This window comes from Theropithecus gelada, chromosome 10 (assembly GCF_003255815.1).
Source record: "Theropithecus gelada isolate Dixy chromosome 10, Tgel_1.0, whole genome shotgun sequence".
NCBI classification, from domain to species: Eukaryota; Metazoa; Chordata; class Mammalia; order Primates; family Cercopithecidae; genus Theropithecus; species Theropithecus gelada.
The window spans coordinates 63910128-63928499 of NC_037678.1; the positions used below are offsets into that span (position 1 = coordinate 63910128).

An 18372-nucleotide genomic window follows, 5' to 3' on the forward strand; every position below is an offset into this window, starting at 1 on the left:
CTGACTGGCTAGTTTAGTCCACTTATCTGTATCACTGAATCATTTATTTTTACTACCCTGTATTGACTGGAAGGCCTTTATTTTGTTCCTTTTCTTTCTTTTCCTTTTCTTTCATTTCCTTCTTTTTTCCTGACTTCTACATTGATCACATTTTCTTTTCCTTTCTTTCTTAGTGCAGTGGCACGATCTTGGCTCACTGCAGCCTCTGCCTCCCGGGTTCAAGCGATTCTTCTGCCTCAGCCTCCTGAGCAGCTGGAACAACCAACGAGTGCCAACACACCTGGCTAATTGTTTTGAGGTGGAGTCTCACTCTGTCGCCCAGGCTGGAGTGCAGTGGCACGATGCAAGCTCCGCCTCCTGGGTTCTCGCCATTCTCCTGCCTCAGCCTCCCGAGTAGCTGGGACTACAGGCGCCCGCCACCTCGCCCGGCTAATTTTTTGTATTTTTAGTAGAGACGGGTTTCACCATGTTAGCCAGGATAGTCTTGATCTCCTGACCTCATTATCTGCCAGCCTTGGCCTCCCAGAGTGCTGGGATTATAGACGTGAGCCACCACGCCCCACACCCAGCTAATTTTTATATTTTTAGTAGAGACGGGGTTTCACCATGTTGGCCAGGCTGGTCTCGAACTCCTGACCTCATGATCCGCCCGCCTCGGCCTCCCAAAGTGCTGGGATTATAGGCATGAGCCACCGCACCCAGCCCCGTGGAAGTTTTCTTTATTTGCTCTTTTCCTTCTACTAGATTGGAAGTTACACATTCTCCGTCCATTTGTTGTCGTTCTTGTCGCTGATATTTGTGATGGTGGTGGTGTATAAGTAACAATCTTGCTCATCATTAAGCCTAAAGTTAATCAGTATTTCTCCCTATATCTGAATTAGAAAGCCATAGAAGATAAGACTTCAATCATTCCCTCCTGTCTTAGAGGTTATTTACCAAAATTTTAGTTCCACCTTAGATCCCAAGAATTGATTGTTGTTAATATTGTTTTCTATGGGCGGTTTTTGCTCAGGCACAGATTTGCTTCCTACATAGTCCTTCCTTCTTTGTGGGTTGAGTTTCTTTCTTGCTGAAGTCTATCCTTTGATAGCTATTTCAGTGAGAGGCTGTTGGTGGCAAACTCTCAACTCCCAGACATCTCAGAAGGATTAAGCTCCCATTATTGACAGGTGCTTCCCTGCCCATGAAGTTTTCTGAATTGACATTCTTCCTTTCCTTCCCCATCTCACTTCTCCACTGTGCTACTGGTGCTTGCTGGCATCAGTTCCCATGTGAACTACTTCAGTCAAATATGTCTCTAGAGTCAAGGTCTGTTGCTGGGGGAATCCAACCTGAAGCAGCCTCCTTTCAGTCCTCATCTTTGTTTGTGAGCCTCCTGCCTCTTCAGCTTCTCTTGGTCTGCCTTACTTACTTGTATTCTTCAACTCTCCCGCTTTGAACACCTCTTCAGAGTAAAGATTTCATGAGAATTATTTCCAAGTCTGATCTCACTCTTCTTTGAGAAGCTTCTAGGTGTGTTTCTTCTACTCCAAAATTTAGAAACAAAGAGTACCCCCATGTATTAGTCCATTTGTGTTACTGTAAAAGAATACCTGAGGCTGGGTAATTTATAAAGAAAAGAGATTTAATTGGCTTACAGTTCTTCAGGCTGTACAGGAAGCACAGTGCCAGCATCCACTTCTGATGGGGCCTCAGGAAGCTTTCAATCACGGCAGAAGGCGAAGCAGGACCGAGTACATCACATGGTAAGAGCAAGAGCGGGGAATGGGGGTGGGGTGCCATGCTCTTTTAAACAAAAGCAGTCAGATCTCACGTGAACTCAAAGTGAGAACTCACTTATCGCCAAGGGGATGGTGCTAAGCCATTCATGATCCAATCACCTCTCACAAGGCACCACCTCCAACACTGGGAATCACATTTCAACATGAGATTTAGAGGGAACAAACATCCAAACTATATCATCACATCTCCATGCCTGCCCCAAATCAAGATGATATTTGCCCAGAGAAATAAAATAAATTCTTATCATTTTCTACATCTTGTAACCTGTCCTTCCTCAATTCCAGGATATCGTTCTCTTTAGATTCTTCTCCTCCCTCATTCTTTTCCTCCTCCTCATTTCTCATTTGCTTGACCTTTTTTTTTTTTTTTTTTTTTTTTGAGACATAGTCTTGCTCTGTCGCCCAGGCTGGAGTGCAGTGGTGTGATGATCTCGGCTCGCTGCAACCTCCGCCTCTTGGGTTCAAGCTATTCTCCTGCCTCAGCCTCCCAAGTAGCTGGGACTACAGATGCGCGTCACCACGCTCGGCTAATTTTTGTAGTTTTAGTAGAGATGGGGTGTCACCATACTGGGCAGGCTGGTCTCAAACTCATGACTTCAGGTGATCCGCTCTCCTTGGCCTCCCAAAGTGCTGGGATCACAGGTGTGAGCCTCCACACCCGGCCTGCCTGACCTTTAAATATTGCTGTTACCCAAGGTCATTGACCCAGTGCTTTTTAAATGTTCATCCACTCTCCTGGGTGACCTCATACTTTCTGTAACTTTAGTACTATTAATGTATTGATAAGTTTTGTGAAAATACATTAATCCATTCATTTATTTATTGAACACAATTTATTAAGAACATTCTGTATATCAGGTCTGTGTTACATAGTGGAGATGCAGTAGGGTGCCAAACAGAGAATATCTCTGCCCTTGTGGAGTTTACTATCTTTAAAGATTGTTGCTATGAACCTGTTTATGTTTCCTTCTTTTCTTCCTTTCATCCATGGACCATTTATTGATCCACCATTCATCTGTCATCCATTCTTTCTTTCACTCACTGATTCATCTATTCATTGGCTCATCCATCCAACCCTTGACCTCAAAGCATTTACTAATCCATCCATCTATTCACCCATCCATCCACCCACCCTCCAATTGACCAAACCTCAATATTAGTGATCCCAAGCCAGTGGCACATTGTGGACTTGAAAGAAGGAGGAAGAAAAGGAGGAGGGGGTTGAGGAGGAGGAAGAGGAGGAGGAGAAAGGTCTTTCTGAATCTGAATCTAGGGGTTTGTGGGGAGCAGCAATCTCTAGAAAGCTCCCCATTTGATTCTGATTCACCCAGCCTGGCACCTGCCTATGGAAAGGTATTTGGGGACCACTAAATTAGATTAGAAGCACTGTGAATACAGGAGCTTAGTTTAGCTTTCCCTGAAAGTAGACCCTAAGACAAAGATTCAGATGCAGTCAACTTATGTGGGAGGTGAACCTTGAAAGTAGGGAAAGGAAGAAAAGGAGGGGGGAAAGGCCAAGTAAAGATTGCTTTGATGAGCTTGTGGACATCTGAGGTTCAATCCTGTTGGGGATCCTCCAAGACACCTTGTGGAATAGACCTAAAATGATCCCATCAGAGGACAGGAGACAGCCATTTATTGCCAATTGATTGAGCACTGGGGGCTGTTAGCTCCCCAACAATTCCAAGTCATGCTCCCAAGGTAGCCTAGAAAGCCCTCAGGGAGATGAGGAGAGATGGAGGCACTGGCAGTGGCTCATGTTTCACAGCTTCAGGTAAACTTAGGTGCATCTAGGGAACATAGGGTGGGCAGTGACAACTACCAGAGAGGCCATGTCTGTCTTGTTTACTGTTGCATTCCTACACATTAGACCTTAGCCTAGTGTGTGGCCGACAGTGGGTGCTTAACAAATATTTGATAAATAAATCTTGTTTGACTACCAGACCTTGAAACAGGAAATGAATCACACTAACAATTCCTTTAATTGTGCTCTCCCTTCTAGCTGCAATCTCCTTCCCTTCTAGACACCATCAACCCCTCTATAGCATCCTCAGTCTTTTCACTCTATTTCCATCCCACCCCCAAAAGGGTTGCTGGAAGCTTCTGCAATCATAAAGCTCCCTCTACACCACCTCCATGTGACTCTGCTGGACCACGCTGCTGGGTGTCCCTGGCCAGAGGCCCTGCCCTCACCGTGCTTTCCTGGGCTCCACAACTGGCAGAGATGGTGCCCAAAGCATCGCTGTGGAACCAGCTACAGTCAGACTCTTGAAAAAACTCAGTCCAAATCTCCAGGGGGCAGAGCTCACCTCCCAGGCCTGGCGTTACATCCAGGACCAGGATTAGCATGAGGCAAGTGAGGCATTTCCTTTGGTAGCAAAATTTAAAATGGTACAAAAAATCCAGAAAGCAATATAAATAATATTTTGATGCAATATTTTTTAAAAATCAAAACTAATGCAAAAGTGAACCATAATGTTCAAAATAATGTGAATGAAATAACAATATCTGAGGTAAAGAAAGGAAGGCTATTGCTTTTTTTGCCTTGGTCTCCAATGTGGCTCAGATTAGTGTTGTACTGATGCTGTGCTATCTGAATGTCACTGTTACTTGTCCTGAACACTTAAAAATTTTGGAGGGGTGGCTGGGCACAAGGGCTCATGCCTATAAACCCAGCACTTTGGGAGGCTAAGGCCGGGGGATTGCTTCAGCCCAGGAGTTTGAGACCAGCCTGGGGAACATGATAAGACTCTGCCTCTACAAAAAATTTAAAAATTAGCTGAGAATGGTGGCACACGCCTTGCCTGTGGTGCCAGTTACTCGGGGGGCTGAGGTGGTAGGATCACTTGAGCCCAGGAGGTCAAGGCTGCAGTGAGTTGTGTTCTCACCACTACACTCCAGCCTGGGTGACAGAGCGAGACCCTGTCTCAAAAATGATAATAATTATTTGGGAGAGAAATATATTGATGTCTACAACTTTTGAATTTTTTTTTTGAGGTAGACTGTTGGATGGATAGATGGATAGGTATGGTGTAGATACAGTGTTGTATACTGTTAATCATCCAGTGTAGGTGGTGGTGGGTGTGGGTGTATGTATGTTCAGTGTAGAATTCTTTCACCTTTTCTATACATTAGAAATTCTTCATAATCGTGAAAAGGAAAAAATGAAAGAGCTATGAGAAGGACACCCAATCCTGGCTCTGTGAGGTCAAACAAGTGCATCGCATGAATCCTTGGCTGTCCAGGACTGGGTTCCCCACCATAACCTCACTCGTGGCAAGGATGGAGCCCACCTAGGGGCCTGCCCCCTCCTTGACCAAAGCCTCTCTCTAGCTCTTGTCCCTGAAGTCCCCTCTAGAATAGCAAGGCCTGGATCCTCTCCACTTCCTGGATGGCCCCCATGGAGCCTGTTTGGCTCCCTCCCTATGAGATCTTTAAGTGAGGAATACTCAGTTCCTGGGATAAGACCCTGTCATATAACAAAACATGTTCAATAATAAGCATCCATCCATGTTTGGGGAAAAACGACTAAAAACTTTTGTAATGTTGAGGACCTGAAATAAAGCGCTAGAAAGAAGCAATACTTATCAACTAAGTGGGAGGTGGGGTAGGAGGAGACAAGCAGCATTTAGGACTAGGGCGGAGAACCCTCTTTGCGGGCCGGCAGTTTGCTTTCTCACCGCTGGGGGGCGAGGCAGGGCGGTCTTGGGACCCTGCGATCGCGATCCTGGGTTCCTCCTGCGCACGTGGGTCTTAGTGGTTCCAGGTCCTGGCCCCAAGGCAAGGGGCCAGGTACACCTACACACTTAATGCTGCGGACCCGGGTCGGGACAGCTTACAGGGTGTGCAGCACGTCCAGCTAGGGTGCCCCATAAGAACTGATGGGAGCCCTGTGGGGCTGACACGAATTCCTCCTCTCCTCAATCCGATCCCGGAATGAGCCTTGCCAGAACTATCTGCTCCCTTGGACTTGCACAGCGAGCCCACTGCGAGGAGAGCTGTGACTTCTTCCTTTCAACTTCTACCTTTACGCTTTAGTGATAGTGGAGGTGGGGGTAGACGGGTGGGGGAGATGAGAGGTGCAGAGACGGGTCCCATCCACTCCTCCTCCCCATTTCTCTCAGTAGCCTGAATGCGAGTCCGGGTATCGGTGTCCTGCCGACCAGGGTTTCGGGTTTCCCTTGGGCGTACAGGGTGCTAGCTCTCCCGTCCCAGCCACCCTCAGGATTCAAGAGACGCTGCAAGCTGAGCACAAAACCTGGAACCGGGATTAGTGGAGCGGATCCAGGCGAGCCCGCAGAGTTGGCACCGCTGTCCGGAGCCTGCCTAGTGTCTCCTTCGACCTTTAAAAGACTAGAAGGACAGAGCTGGTGCAGCGTGACGCTCCCACCTTTCCTTCCACTATAGAAGTCCGGGATTTTTCTGAAGGAGACACACGGACTCGGAGCGCACCCCAGGGTCCGTGGACCCGCTGAGAAACCTTGGGAGTTGGGGAGGGGGATGAACAATCAGCATCAGCTCCCCACCCCACCCCTCCGCCCCAGGCCTGGGAGACGTCAGTGGTCATGGGAAGATGAGAAACTGAGGACCCTTCAGCCAGTCCCGTATCCTGAACGCGCGACAATAGTGACACCTGGGAATTAGGCCGAAGGTAGCAGACCTCTCAGATGGCCCTTTAAAGCCACAGTGATAACTGAGGGCACCTGGTCCTATCCCTCCTCCCTTCCCACTCCAGTTCTGTGGCCGCAGAACCAGGATGATGCGAGGTCACCTCTGTCGCAGGCGCTTTAGGGAGCACGCCCACACGGATGCTCTGCACACACGCACACATACTTACCAAGGTTCTCACAACACACGATGCTGCCTCCCCAACTCCACACGCATATCTTCACCTAGCCTCTCACACGCCCCTTGCAGGCGGGCGAGGAGGAACACACACCCTACACAGGCATTCTCCCCGGCTTCTTTCTCCAGCACCATTCGCACCTGGAGAGGTCGTTGCTAACGAAGCCTCTGCCTCCGTGGTGAGAGAGGACACCGGAATCCACCCAACCGACTTGCACTCCTAGTTGCCCCCAGAAAGTCTGACTCTGACCTTTCCCAACAGTTCCTGGACTGGCCCTCCTGGAGACAGTGCAAGTGCTGCCGCTGGAGTGGGATCAGCACAAAAAATGACTAGATCTTTTGGGTAATTCAGGCAAACAATTTATCAGACAGGCTACCCAAGATAAGGGGAGACTGGGGCCCTACAGCTTGAGGCTGTCGATTCTAGAGTCAGATCCCTTTGCTGTGGCTGTGCAAACCCCACCTTGGATTGCAGGGAGGGGTTCTCCGCGGTGGGAGATGCCTCCTGCCAGGCCAGATTGGCTCCTGGCTCTGGGGGCCTGGCAAAAGGCACAGCCCACTTCTGATTTCCCTTATAGCCCTCTTCACAATCTGAAGTCAGGCTGTGGATTCCTGCCTGCCCTTGTTTATTGCCTGTCTCCACCTCACTAGACTGTAAGCTCCAGGAGGGCAAGGCTGAGTTTCTTTCTCTAGGTTTCCAACACTGCCCCAGCCCTGACCGGCTGCTTATAAATATTTGTTGAACAAATTTATAAGGTTCTGGTCCATAAAAGCTCCTCCTGTCCCACTCTGTTTTGAGATTGGAAGTTGAGAACCTCCACCAAAGTCTCAGACGGACCCGCCCCGGGGGAGAGATTAGAACAAACCTCGTCCTGGCAGCTGAGGGGGCCGATACAGCACTCTCCGTCTTCTGCTTCTTCCTCATACCTGAAGCCTTCTCGACACCAACTAATCTTTGTGCTCCCTAGAGCCCTGCCCCGACCCTTTAACCACAGCTGCTCCCCATGTCCGGTTTCAGCCGGCGGGAGCCAGTTCCCACTCCTCCCAGCGCCAGGGGATCCCGGCTGGTACGAACTTACAAACCCGACACCAGGCCGCGCAAGCCTTTGTCTCTTCTTTATTTGCGGATATAATTATGCACCGCAGTCTAAATTAGAGATAGATTTTTTTCTGATATACATTTCATCTTATTCACCACGAGCACACCACACGCACAGTAGAACAGTTCCACACCTGATAAATTGCACAAGATGAGAGTTTAGATTCCTGAAAACCGGCAGGCAAGCTGGCCCCGCCGCGGCTTCTCGCCTCCCGGCTTCGTTGAAGGAAATCTCCCGCCCAAAATGGATTTCCCAGTCAGCCTTTCCCGCTGCAGGGTTGAAACGTCTCCGGAATGGGAAGCGCTCTTGCTGGAAATGGCTGGACGCTGTAGATTCCGAGCACTGGATGGATGTGAAATGTCCCCCCAAGGTCAAGTTTCCACGCCTGCGAGCTGCGCCCCTCTCCCTCACTTCCCAACCCCCTCGGTGACTGGAACCAAAGTGTCAGGGCCCCACTTGGAAGGACAGAGAACCCTGCCCGCAAATGCGCCCTGCCTTCCCCCAAAACCAGGGTGTTGTGGAAAAGAAAAGACAACGGAAATGCAGACGCGATGGATCGTGAATCCCTATCCCCTCCCACCCCCCATCCCCGAATAATCAGAAACTAGGAACCAGAGATGTTTAAAGCTTGGCTTCCCAAGCGCGGCGGGGGGGGCGCACTGGGCTGGTGGGGGAGGGGGGAGGAGAGAAGGGGCAGAGCGCGGAAGCGCGGCAGGGGCTCGCCCTTGAGCCCTAGTCCTCCGCGTTGGTTCGGTAGGCCTCGATGAGGCCCTCGAGGGAGTGCACGAAGCCGGACACGCTGCAGATGCCGCCGATGACGAAGATGGCGACGTCGAAGAAGACTTGGTGCCACAGCAGCTTGCGCCAGAGCAGGCGCAGGTGAAAGAGGCTGGGCAGCAAGAAACAGAGGCCGGCGCCCGTGAGGCTGCCGGTGAGGCCCATGAGCAGCGCGAAATGCGGCACATAGATGGCCATGAGCAGCGTGAAGACGACAAGGGCGCAGCGCAGCGTCAGCCCCCAGGACTTCAGGCGCCCGTCGCCGCCGTAGCAGGCCGGGAAAAAGGCGCGGCTGCCTTCCTGGAAGAGCGACTTCTCCAGAACCTCGACAGCGGCGAAGAATGGCAGAGGATAGGACAACAGCGCCTTGGCCACCAGAAAGATGTTGACCACGGCGCGGATGGAGCCAGGCAGGTTATCCGTGATGACCTCCTTGGTCTCGTCGGCCCAGGTGAGGTAGGCGACGAGTGCGAAGAGGCCCTTGAGCACGCAGGCGGCGATGTGCGTCCAGTTCATCATGCAGTGGAACTCGCTGGGCTGCTGCATATTGCCCTCCAGCGAAGGCAGGAAGATCTGCGACGTGTAGCTGAACACAATAATGCCAATGGAGATGGGGAACTTCTTGACGTCGATGTAGAACTTGACCTTCTCCCAGGCCCAGTCGCGTGCCCGCGATAGACAGTAGGCTATGACTAGGATATTGATGACGAAGTGGGCCAGAGTGCACAGCAGACTGAACTTGGACACGGCCTTGAGGTTCTTAAGGAAGGCGCAAGGCAGGAGCACGGCCGTGGCGATAATGGACCAGGACTTCTGCGACACGGGCAGCCCCGGGAAGCTGTTGTACATGAGGTTGCCACTCACCACCACGTACAGGATGCACGTCATCACTAGCTCGATGATCTGCGCCACGTTCACCACGCGGCCGCCCAGGGTGGGGAAGCGCGGGGCGCAGCAGGCGTTGGCTATGGCCACGTAAGAGTCCCGCACGCGCACCACCTCGCCGTCTTCATTTTCCTCGTACAGGCACGCGATGAGGATCTTGCCGGTGTAGCAGCACACCACGGCGGCGAAGATGATGAGGAACAACCCCAGGTAGCCGCCGTGCAGGATGGCGTAGGGTAGGCCCAGCACGAACATGCCCTGTGGGGCGGAGAGGCAACCAGACGCGGACGCTCAGCGAACTTAGCAACCGATGAGGGGCCCGGGGGGCGTGGCTTAACCCTGTGGCCCGAAGGGGGCGCTAAGGACACTGAGAATTGGGTCTGAGCCGCCGGGGAGGAGAGGTTAAGGGCAGGCTGCGGGGTGGATGTAGGGGAGCTAATAGTGAGCCCCGGTGTCGAGCCAGAGATGGAGAGGGAGGGATGTATGGATGGATCTGAGAAGGAAAGGTGAGCTAATGGCTGGAGATAGCGAGAGAGCTAGGGTGGGAGAGGGCTGAGAATAGGCAGAAGCCACAGGAGGCAAAGGAGATACTTCGGGATGGTTTCTGGGGACACGACCAGAATGAGGAGTTGGGGGAGGAGTTGAGAAGGGGCAGGAGGGAGGTAGTCGGAAAGGGGCGCTAAGAAAGGTAGCGAGCTGGGCCTGAGCCACTGGAAAGAGAGGGCACGGGATTTGTGATGGGGCTGGAATGGGGCACGGGAGCTAAAGAAGGAAACTCGGGAGTCTCAGGCTCAAACCAGAGGAGGAAACGTTGAAGGCGGCAGTTGTGGCGGGGAAAGGAGATAGGGTAGAGAGGGTGAGGGGCTGAAGGTGGGGCAAAGCCCCTGGGAGGCAAGAACAGAGACAATGTGGAGTTGCTTGGGGGAGCATGGCGCGGGGAGCAGGAAGCAGGGTTGGAAACTGAGAGTCTTAGGACAAGGGTGGAGTTACAGTGTGGCGAGGGCGAGTCCTAAGGAAGGGGACTAAGTGGAGGCTGCGGAGGCAATTAGGAGGTGGAGCTTGGCAAGAAGGCGCCAGCGCGGCGGGCCGGAAAGCCGAACCGAGCAGGAGTCTAGAACCAGAAGGTTCAGGGTCGGGCGGACTGGGCTGTATGGTTTAGAATCCACATGGGGACTAAGAGCTAACGAAATCCAGGGTCCTGGAGGCCTACGAGACTCCAGCCTCCTGCCCTGGCCTCCCTTGGGGCCTATCAAACGGAGCTTTGAAAGAGGCCCCGGGAAGGCGCGAGAGACAGCGAAGGCGGGAGCAGCCCCGGGTCCGTGATCCAGCAAGGCCGTCTCGCCGGGCCCGGAATGGAAAGCGCCTTGGGTCGGGCCATCTTGTGTTCAGGGCCCGGTGGAGTCCTGCTGACCCCGAGATATCGAGCAACCCCTGGAAGGCCTCTGCTCCCAGGAAACCTGCCTTCCGTGGCCCCAGTGATAGTGCGCTCTAGGAACGCCGCGGAGCCAAGCTGTAAGGGTCCAGGGGTGCCTAGAGCTGAAGTCTCCTTCCGCCCAGAAAGCCGCAGCCTGCCAGCCACTGCTAGCTCGGAGGTCGTTGCCACGACTCCAAACCTGCTCCCGGTGGAAGAGTCCTGCGCCGCCTGGTGGGGAGTGGGGGGTGGGAATAAGGGGAGAGGGCCTAGAGAGCAGGGGTCATTCTTAGCCTCTGGAGAGGGCTTCGCCAGGGTCACATGCGGAGAAGCTGGCCGCCTCTTTGCGGTGCAGACGGGATTTCGGGCGAGAGGGGCGAGTCTGTGCACAGGTAATGCCGGATTATTGCGGACTAAATGTGCTTGTGTGGGAGCATGTGTGTGCGTTCGTGTGTGTACACCTGTATGTCTCCAACAGGCAGCACCTGAGGGAGCAGGCTGGTTCCTCTCTGCATGCCTCTGTGCGTGTGTGTATGCATATGTTCAAACGAGTATTCGTGTGTTTGGTATGTGCAGGTACATGCTTTTGTGTATGGAGATGTAGGGGTGTATGCAGGTGCATTTGGGGATAGTACTGTGGTCTATATATAGATGCATGTCGTGTGCGCCTGTGCCTGCGCGTTTGTTCGTGGGAAGGGGGGCTGTGGGTATGTGGTGTGCCTGCCTGTGTACGTGTGCGTGTCAATGCGTGTGTGCGGGGGGAGGAGACTCCGAGCTCAGCGATTTCCCCTTCTTCTTTCCTCCCAAAAATGCAGCTGTGAATCCGTTCCAGAGTCCAAGACCAAATCGTGCCCTCCAATCCTGATTTTCTTTCTTTCTCATCCCTCCCCGCTCCCCCCGCCCCAATTTCCTTCACTTTTGCAGTGTCTCCGGACAGGTGTCTCAGACCGAACCTCAGCCTAGCGGTCTTGCAGCTGGTGCCATGGAAGGGAGTGTGGGTTAGGGCGGGAGACACCGCCTGGGGGCGTAGGTCCCCGCGCAGGGCTTGGAGGGATGGAGAAAGGGAGATTCCTGGGTTCAGGAGGGGGTCTCGAGGCCGAGATCACCGGGTGACTCTGTCGGGGGCAGAGCCTGGCAGGCTGAGCTGGGAGGGGGGAGGGCAGGCAGAACTGGGAATCCCGCGCTCACCTGGATGGCGTTGGTCACGTTCCAGCCTGCCTCCCACGCCGTGATCTTGGGCTTGTCGTGGCCCCCGAACTCACCACCAGCTCCCACCTGGTCCTTGGAACCCGAGGGCGGCAGAGGAGCGCCGCTGCCGCGCTGATAATGGATGTCTCCCTCGACGGGCGGTTCAGCGCCCTCGTCCCCGCAGGGCTCGCCCTCAGCTTTCAGGATGTCCATCTGCAGGCCCTGGCGGTGCTCAAAGTCGAGGTCGTCGCAGTGCGCGAAGCCCACCGCCTCCTCATCCGTGGCCGCCTGAAAACCCATCCTGGCGAACATGCCGCTCACCTTGGCCTGGGACTTGTTGGACACGGACGTGGCCACGTTGGACAGCTTGCTGCGGAGCAAGGTGGCCATGGCGGCGGTGGGGACAGCGGAAAGGACAGAAGGACCCGAGGATGCGGGGAACGCGATGTAAGACGGCGAGGGCCGGGGGGGCGCAAAGTCGCTATCTCCGCTTGCTCTCCGCGCGGCGCCCCGGGGCTCTCTGGCTCATGACCCTCGCAGCCGGCGTTCGAGGCTCGCTCAGGGCTGGACCGGGCAAGCTGGCAGCAGGTCTGGCAGAGCGGCGGCGGCGGCGGCAGTGGCTAGTGCACTGCGGAGCTGCCGCGGGGCGCGGGCTGGGCTGCGGAGGGCGGCGGCGGCGGCGGCGGCGGCGGCAACGGCGTCAGAGCAGCTACGCGAAGCTGGCGCGGCGCCCCCACCGGTGCGCGGCCCAATGCGCTCCCGCCCCTCGGAATCAGGCGGTGCGGGGGTGGGGGCCTGGAGAAAGGAAATGCCCGGAGGCAGGGGACGTGAGGAAGGGGCTAGGATAAGAGAAAGGGGGCGCCGAGGGATTCAGACGTGAGCTGGGGGCAGGAGAAGGGCGCCCTTGGGAAGGAGGCGGGAGGGAGCGCGTGAAAGAGGGAGCGCCCAGGGCAGGGGATGTGGTGGGGGGGGGGGGCGAAGTGCTGCATTTCTAGGGGAGGTGCTAAGCTCGCATCCTGGCCCTTCCCACCTCGCCGCCGCAGGGAGGGAGGGGGCCGGCGTGGGCTGATGCTCGTAGTCTCCCGCCCCCGGACCACCCCCTCCAGAGTCCGGGAGCTGTGCAGCCCCAGATCCTCTGCCTAAGGACTGGTCTGGGCGCCCCGAAAGCCCGCAGGACTGAGTTGTCAGTCTCTGGAGGAGCGGGTCGTCTAGAAGTCAGTCTGTTTCCCTGGCACCCATCCTTCGCGCTTAAACCTGGCCGCGAGTCCCCCTTGAAGGTAGAAGTGTCTGGCATGGATCGCTCCCGAGGAAGCTCAGCCTCAGGCTCAGTCACCTGGGCTCTCTCCGACCGTCCAGGGACGCCGCGAGGAAAGCGATCGTGCGGATCGCTCGCCACCAGCCGCTCTCCAAATGTGTGCAGAATGGAGGCGAAAGGTTGGCTTTTCGCTTTCTTTCCGTTTGGGGGGTCTGGAAGAAGGCAGGACTCTATGAGGACACCTCTTGGCAGCCTCCCAGCGGATCTGCGAATGCCTAAGCCGAGAGGGGCGCAGACGGGGCCAGGTGCGGAGGAAAGAAGGGCTCTCGGCGCTGCAGGACCGAGGAAGCGGAGGCTCGCGGTGCGCTGGGGCCCTGCTCCGACGGCCGCCTCCAGGCGGTGAGAGACGGTTGATTGGGGAACCGGTGTGTGAGCGCGAGTAAGGGAGAGACCCAGAGACAAAGACCAATGCTGCATCAGACACTGCTTGAGGCTGGATCAGTGTGGCCTCCGCGAGTGAGGTTTGGTAATCGCGTGTATTCTGTGTCTGTGTGGTTTTGTGCGCATTCGAGTGTGTGTGCCGGAGCTGGTGTGTTGGATTTCGTATGTGTTCCCGAATGGCGTTGCCTACGTTCGTGCCTGTGTGAGTCCCTTTGTAGTAGTCTCCGTGAGGGTCCGCTGTTCTGAATGGGTCCCTGTGTAAGTCCCCAGTTGAGGTCCTGGCCGGACTCCTCCTGAGCAGTAAACCGCAGGGCTTCACCTGGCAGTCCCAGCCTGAATGGAGAAGTAGCGGCTGCGACTGGAAATGGGGGCGGGGGCGGACAGAAAAACCGAAAGAAACAAAAAAGGAAGCGGCTGCCTATCTCCCCTCTCCCGAGGCCCTTTCTCCCTGGGAACCCCAGTCCACTCCTTCTCTGCAGTATTTCTAGATTAGCTCACGTCAGCGCACAAGTAGGGCGGCCCGAGGGCTTTGGCCAGAGAGTTAGAGCTGCCAGGACAAGACAGGCTTCCCTCTCTACAGCCTCCCGCCTCCTGCCACCTCCTCCCAGCCCAAGCACCTCCCAGTCTCCCGGAGGAGGCTTCTCTCCAGATAGGGAACCTCCACCACATTGGACAGAGATGCTCCTAACCTCTCCCCAGGTACCCCTTTACATTCCCCCAGAAGCTCTGGAAAGCCCCTAACTCCTGCCTGGTGGAAACCAAGACAGAAATCCTCTTCTTAGCCTCCAGCTACTAAGACCAAAAAACAGAACAAAAAAAGACCTCTCCATAGAACCCTCCTCCAAATACAGACACTCCAAGTCATGATAGAACCCAGAACAAAGACAGGAAAGAGATTCTTCCTCCAAACACAGAGATCCTCTCCTCCAAGGAAGCTTCGAAATAGAAGCGATCCCCCTTCCGAAATTTGCCCTGTACAGAGACCCTCGGCCCACCCCAATTCTCAGATATAGGAAAGAGAGAGAGAGAGAGAATTTTCCCTACAGATTCCTGTAGACAAAGACCTCCACATCCTAATCGCCATCCTCTCCCCTTCTGTTTCTGGTGAAATTCTTTGGCCCACATGAGATGATCTGGGCAGAGGCTGGGTCTTTGTAGGGTTCCCCAGTGCCTCCTCCACCCCATTACACCCAGACCTTAGGACGGCCACTGATGCCTTCTCTGACAAGTGAATCTAAAGTGGGCTGTGATGTTTTTTCATCGGTGAGAGATAGGGTCATTTATTCCTTCATTCAGTGAACCTTTTCACAGCTCTTCCTGTGCATGTGATTCTGTTCTGGCTATTCTGGGAATTGTCAAGATGACATAAGCATAGTCTCTTCCTACACTCCCCACTCCAATTCTTGGGTCTAGGAGGGACCTTAGAAAGCCCTCAGTCCAATTTTCCTTTCTGCAATGTTTAAACCTCCCCCAAACATCCCAACAGAACCTCACCATTTATCCTAGTTTTACAGACAAGCAAACTCAGGCCTGAGCAAGGAAGTGTCCTGCCCAAGGTCACACAGAATCCAGGTTATAGCCCGGCTAGAACCCCCAGGAATCCTAAGGCTCTCCCCAGCATGCCTTGCCCTGCACTACCTCATCTTGTCCTTACATCCTTTCTCCCTGGTTGTTGTTTGGTATTTGGCCACCTCATTGTCCAAAGAGATGAAATTCAAAATCAGATTCTAGTCCCCCTGGCTATAATTAGATGCCAGCAGTTGGGAAAGGAACTCCCATATTTCCCTCCTTTCCTGCTGTTTGTAATAAATGCCTCTTCCCAGGCTGAAGGCAGGTGTGGCAAGCTCTCAAACAACTCACACTTTATTGAATAATTCTACTCCATCACATACTAACTCTATGACATTGACTACCTCCTTGACTTCTCCTAGCTTCCATTTCCTCATCTCTAAAATGTGAAAATAAGAATAACAGCCTCATAGAATTATTGAGAAAATTCAATGAAATCTTGTATATGAAATGCTTAACAGGTGCTGCATGCCCAATACATGACAGCAATTATTTTATGATTGTTGTAGTTACTATACTCAATGGCCAGTTCTCAGTGTGGGGTGGGGGGCGGAAATGGGAGTGCACAAGAAAAAGCCTGCGACTGGATCTTGGGGTTGAGTGAATTGGAATGTACGTCTTCTGTCTTTGCAGCTCTCTGTCCCTATTCCTCACAGTCCCAAGCTGACCTGGAGAGAAAAGACTGGAAGTCAGGAGCAGGGAGAGGGCAGAGCCCAGGAGACTAATGACTTCCCTTGCTGGTACTGAGCTGGGTTCTGCTCTGGTGAAGCCATTAACCTCCAAATTCTCCCAAATAACTCCTCTAGAGGGGTCCCCTAGGAGAGGATTTTGCAGTAGGCTGGTCCCCTGAGTTGAAGCACAACACACATATACATTCACACAGAGCACGACAAGCCAATGATAGGTATACAAAAACATGAGGACAACATAGAGATTCTAGCAGATTGAACAGAGCATTCTAGTACATTGACAGAGCAACACACAGGTCATGAACAGGCCAGCACACAGAGAGACACATGCAAGATTTGTACCAAGACTGCCTGCCATACAAAGAAATCAGGACAGACACTGGTGGGTTCCTCTGCATGGGCAGAGGCACCTGGATAACAGGTTCAGACACACAGCAGTGCAAGGACAGGTAAACACACACACACACACTGACAAGCTCCCATACACAAGAAATCACACACACACAGTCACACTGAGACCAGTAGTCAGGACTACTCTTGTGTGATCACTGAAGGGGAAAAGAGGAGAGAACAAAGGGCAGAAAGAGGCAGGGAAGACATAAAAAGGACCAAGCAGGGAGAGAGAGATGGAAGCACGGTTTGCTGGACACAGCTACCAGCCAGTGGGACACAAAAGAGGCAGAAATGCCACAGCCTTCCTCTTTTGCTGATGCCAGAACCCAGATCTTGTGACTAAGAAACTAGGAACTGGGAGGGTATGTGGGGAGAGAACAGGAGTTGTTGCTATCCAACCTGGGGGTGTCAGAGGGTCTCTCCTGCCAGGGCCACACAGGTTCCTACCTTCTCTTAGGACTTCCGCCAAGCCTTGTGAAGCAAGGACTTCTGGATGAGGAGTTTGGATTAGGAAGGACCTGGATCAGATCCCCCGAAGCCAGGGCCCAGGTGAAATGCACACACCCTCTCCTGACACATGAACTCAATCTCTCTGTCTTTGATGCCTTCAGTACCCAGGGGGTTAAATGCCTGGCTAACAGAGATGGGAGTCACTTTGGGGGAATAAATAGGGTTAAATAGAACTGGGCTTATCTCCCAGAGCAGACAGCACCATGGGGGAAGGGGAGGCATGGAGCCCTTGAATTAATGGCCTGGAAAGCCAACATCATAAGCATCATTTCGGGGCTGAATGATCACAGAGAGCCCCCTCCCCCTCCCCTGTAGCTCAGAGCCCTGCTTTTCCAGAGCAAAGTCTGCCTGGCAAGTCTTTTCCTGCTGAGGGGACAGGCACTGGCTTCATAAACCACTCCCACCCCCAAGTATCCTGGGGTTGGGACATTGATGAGGTTTTCCTACAGCTGAAGGGAGCCATGTTCACCTTTCCCCAAATCAAAACCCAATTTCCTCATGCTGTGTCCCTGGGCACAAGGGAGGAGAGGGGCAGCAAGGCTGAAGAGCCAGGTGGGGGCCCATGCATGGAACAAAGTCCCTGATTCTTCTCCCTTCAGTGGGACAAATCAGGTGGGGCCGTTGACCATGTGGTGCTGTGAGCTCAGGGTAAGACGTATGAAAATACATTCATGACTGTGTATGTACTAGCAGTTTTCCTTGCACACATAGTGAGCATCCCATCTCCAGAGGTGTCCAGGCAGAAGCTGGATGTCCTATCAGAGACAATGTCTAGAGAAGTCCTGCCTCAGGGTAAGGGAGGCTGCATTTCATGACTTCTGGGGTTCAAGGTTCATGCTTTCTGGACTGACAGCTCTGAGAAGGGGTCAGAGAACAGGAGACATGAGGACCCAGGTCTTGCCCTCAGCAGCCTTTAAAACAAGAAGCTGCCTGGACCTGAAGGAGGGGGCCCTGGACCTGACTTGGTGGGTTAGACCAATGGTTCCTGCGCTTTCCTGAGAACACAGCTTCAGTTATGCTGGGAAGCAGGGAGCATGTCAGCCGTATTCCCCACCGTGTCGCCAGCACACAGTAGATGCTCATTCATGGATATGAATTAAGTCAATGTCACAAAGCTATTTCCTCCTTCCCAAGAATCACACAACACCCAAAATCCAGCTCTGAATTATGAAAACAGTAGCTCTTCTGAATGGATTTGTCTTTTATGCTCACATCATCTTTTATGTAGTTGAAAGTCAGTCCTACATAGGTGTGTGAGATGTGATTTTTGTTAATCTAAGGCTTGGGGTGCACACCCAGATTCAGGGACTCCTTGTGAGAACACTCAGCACCTACCAGCAGATTCTAGGTCTCTAGGAATCTGTGGGTCACTGGTTATAACTGAGAGAGACAGCTGTATTGGGGGCTCTGGTTCCAGCAAACCCTGGGACAGGGATCCTGGGCTCCAGCAGTGTAAAGGGGCCGTGTATCTGACCTCCTACACTCTCCAGGTGCAGAGCTCGCCTTTACTAAGTGCTCTGTGTGCCAG

The 18372-nt window shown here is 53.4% G+C and overlaps 1 protein-coding gene across 1 annotated transcript; it reads right to left on the minus strand.

Annotated features, from left to right (window-relative positions):
* Positions 1-7727: 7727 nt before the first annotated feature.
* On the minus strand, positions 7728-12875 carry SLC32A1 (solute carrier family 32 member 1). The gene is made up of 2 exons (XM_025399756.1): positions 11988-12875; positions 7728-9646 (listed from the first exon to the last, which is right to left on the minus strand). The coding sequence occupies exons 1-2, from the start codon at positions 12375-12377 to the stop codon at positions 8459-8461; spliced, it is 1578 nt and encodes a 525-aa protein (XP_025255541.1). The 5' UTR covers positions 12378-12875; the 3' UTR covers positions 7728-8458.
* Positions 12876-18372: the final 5497 nt, after the last annotated feature.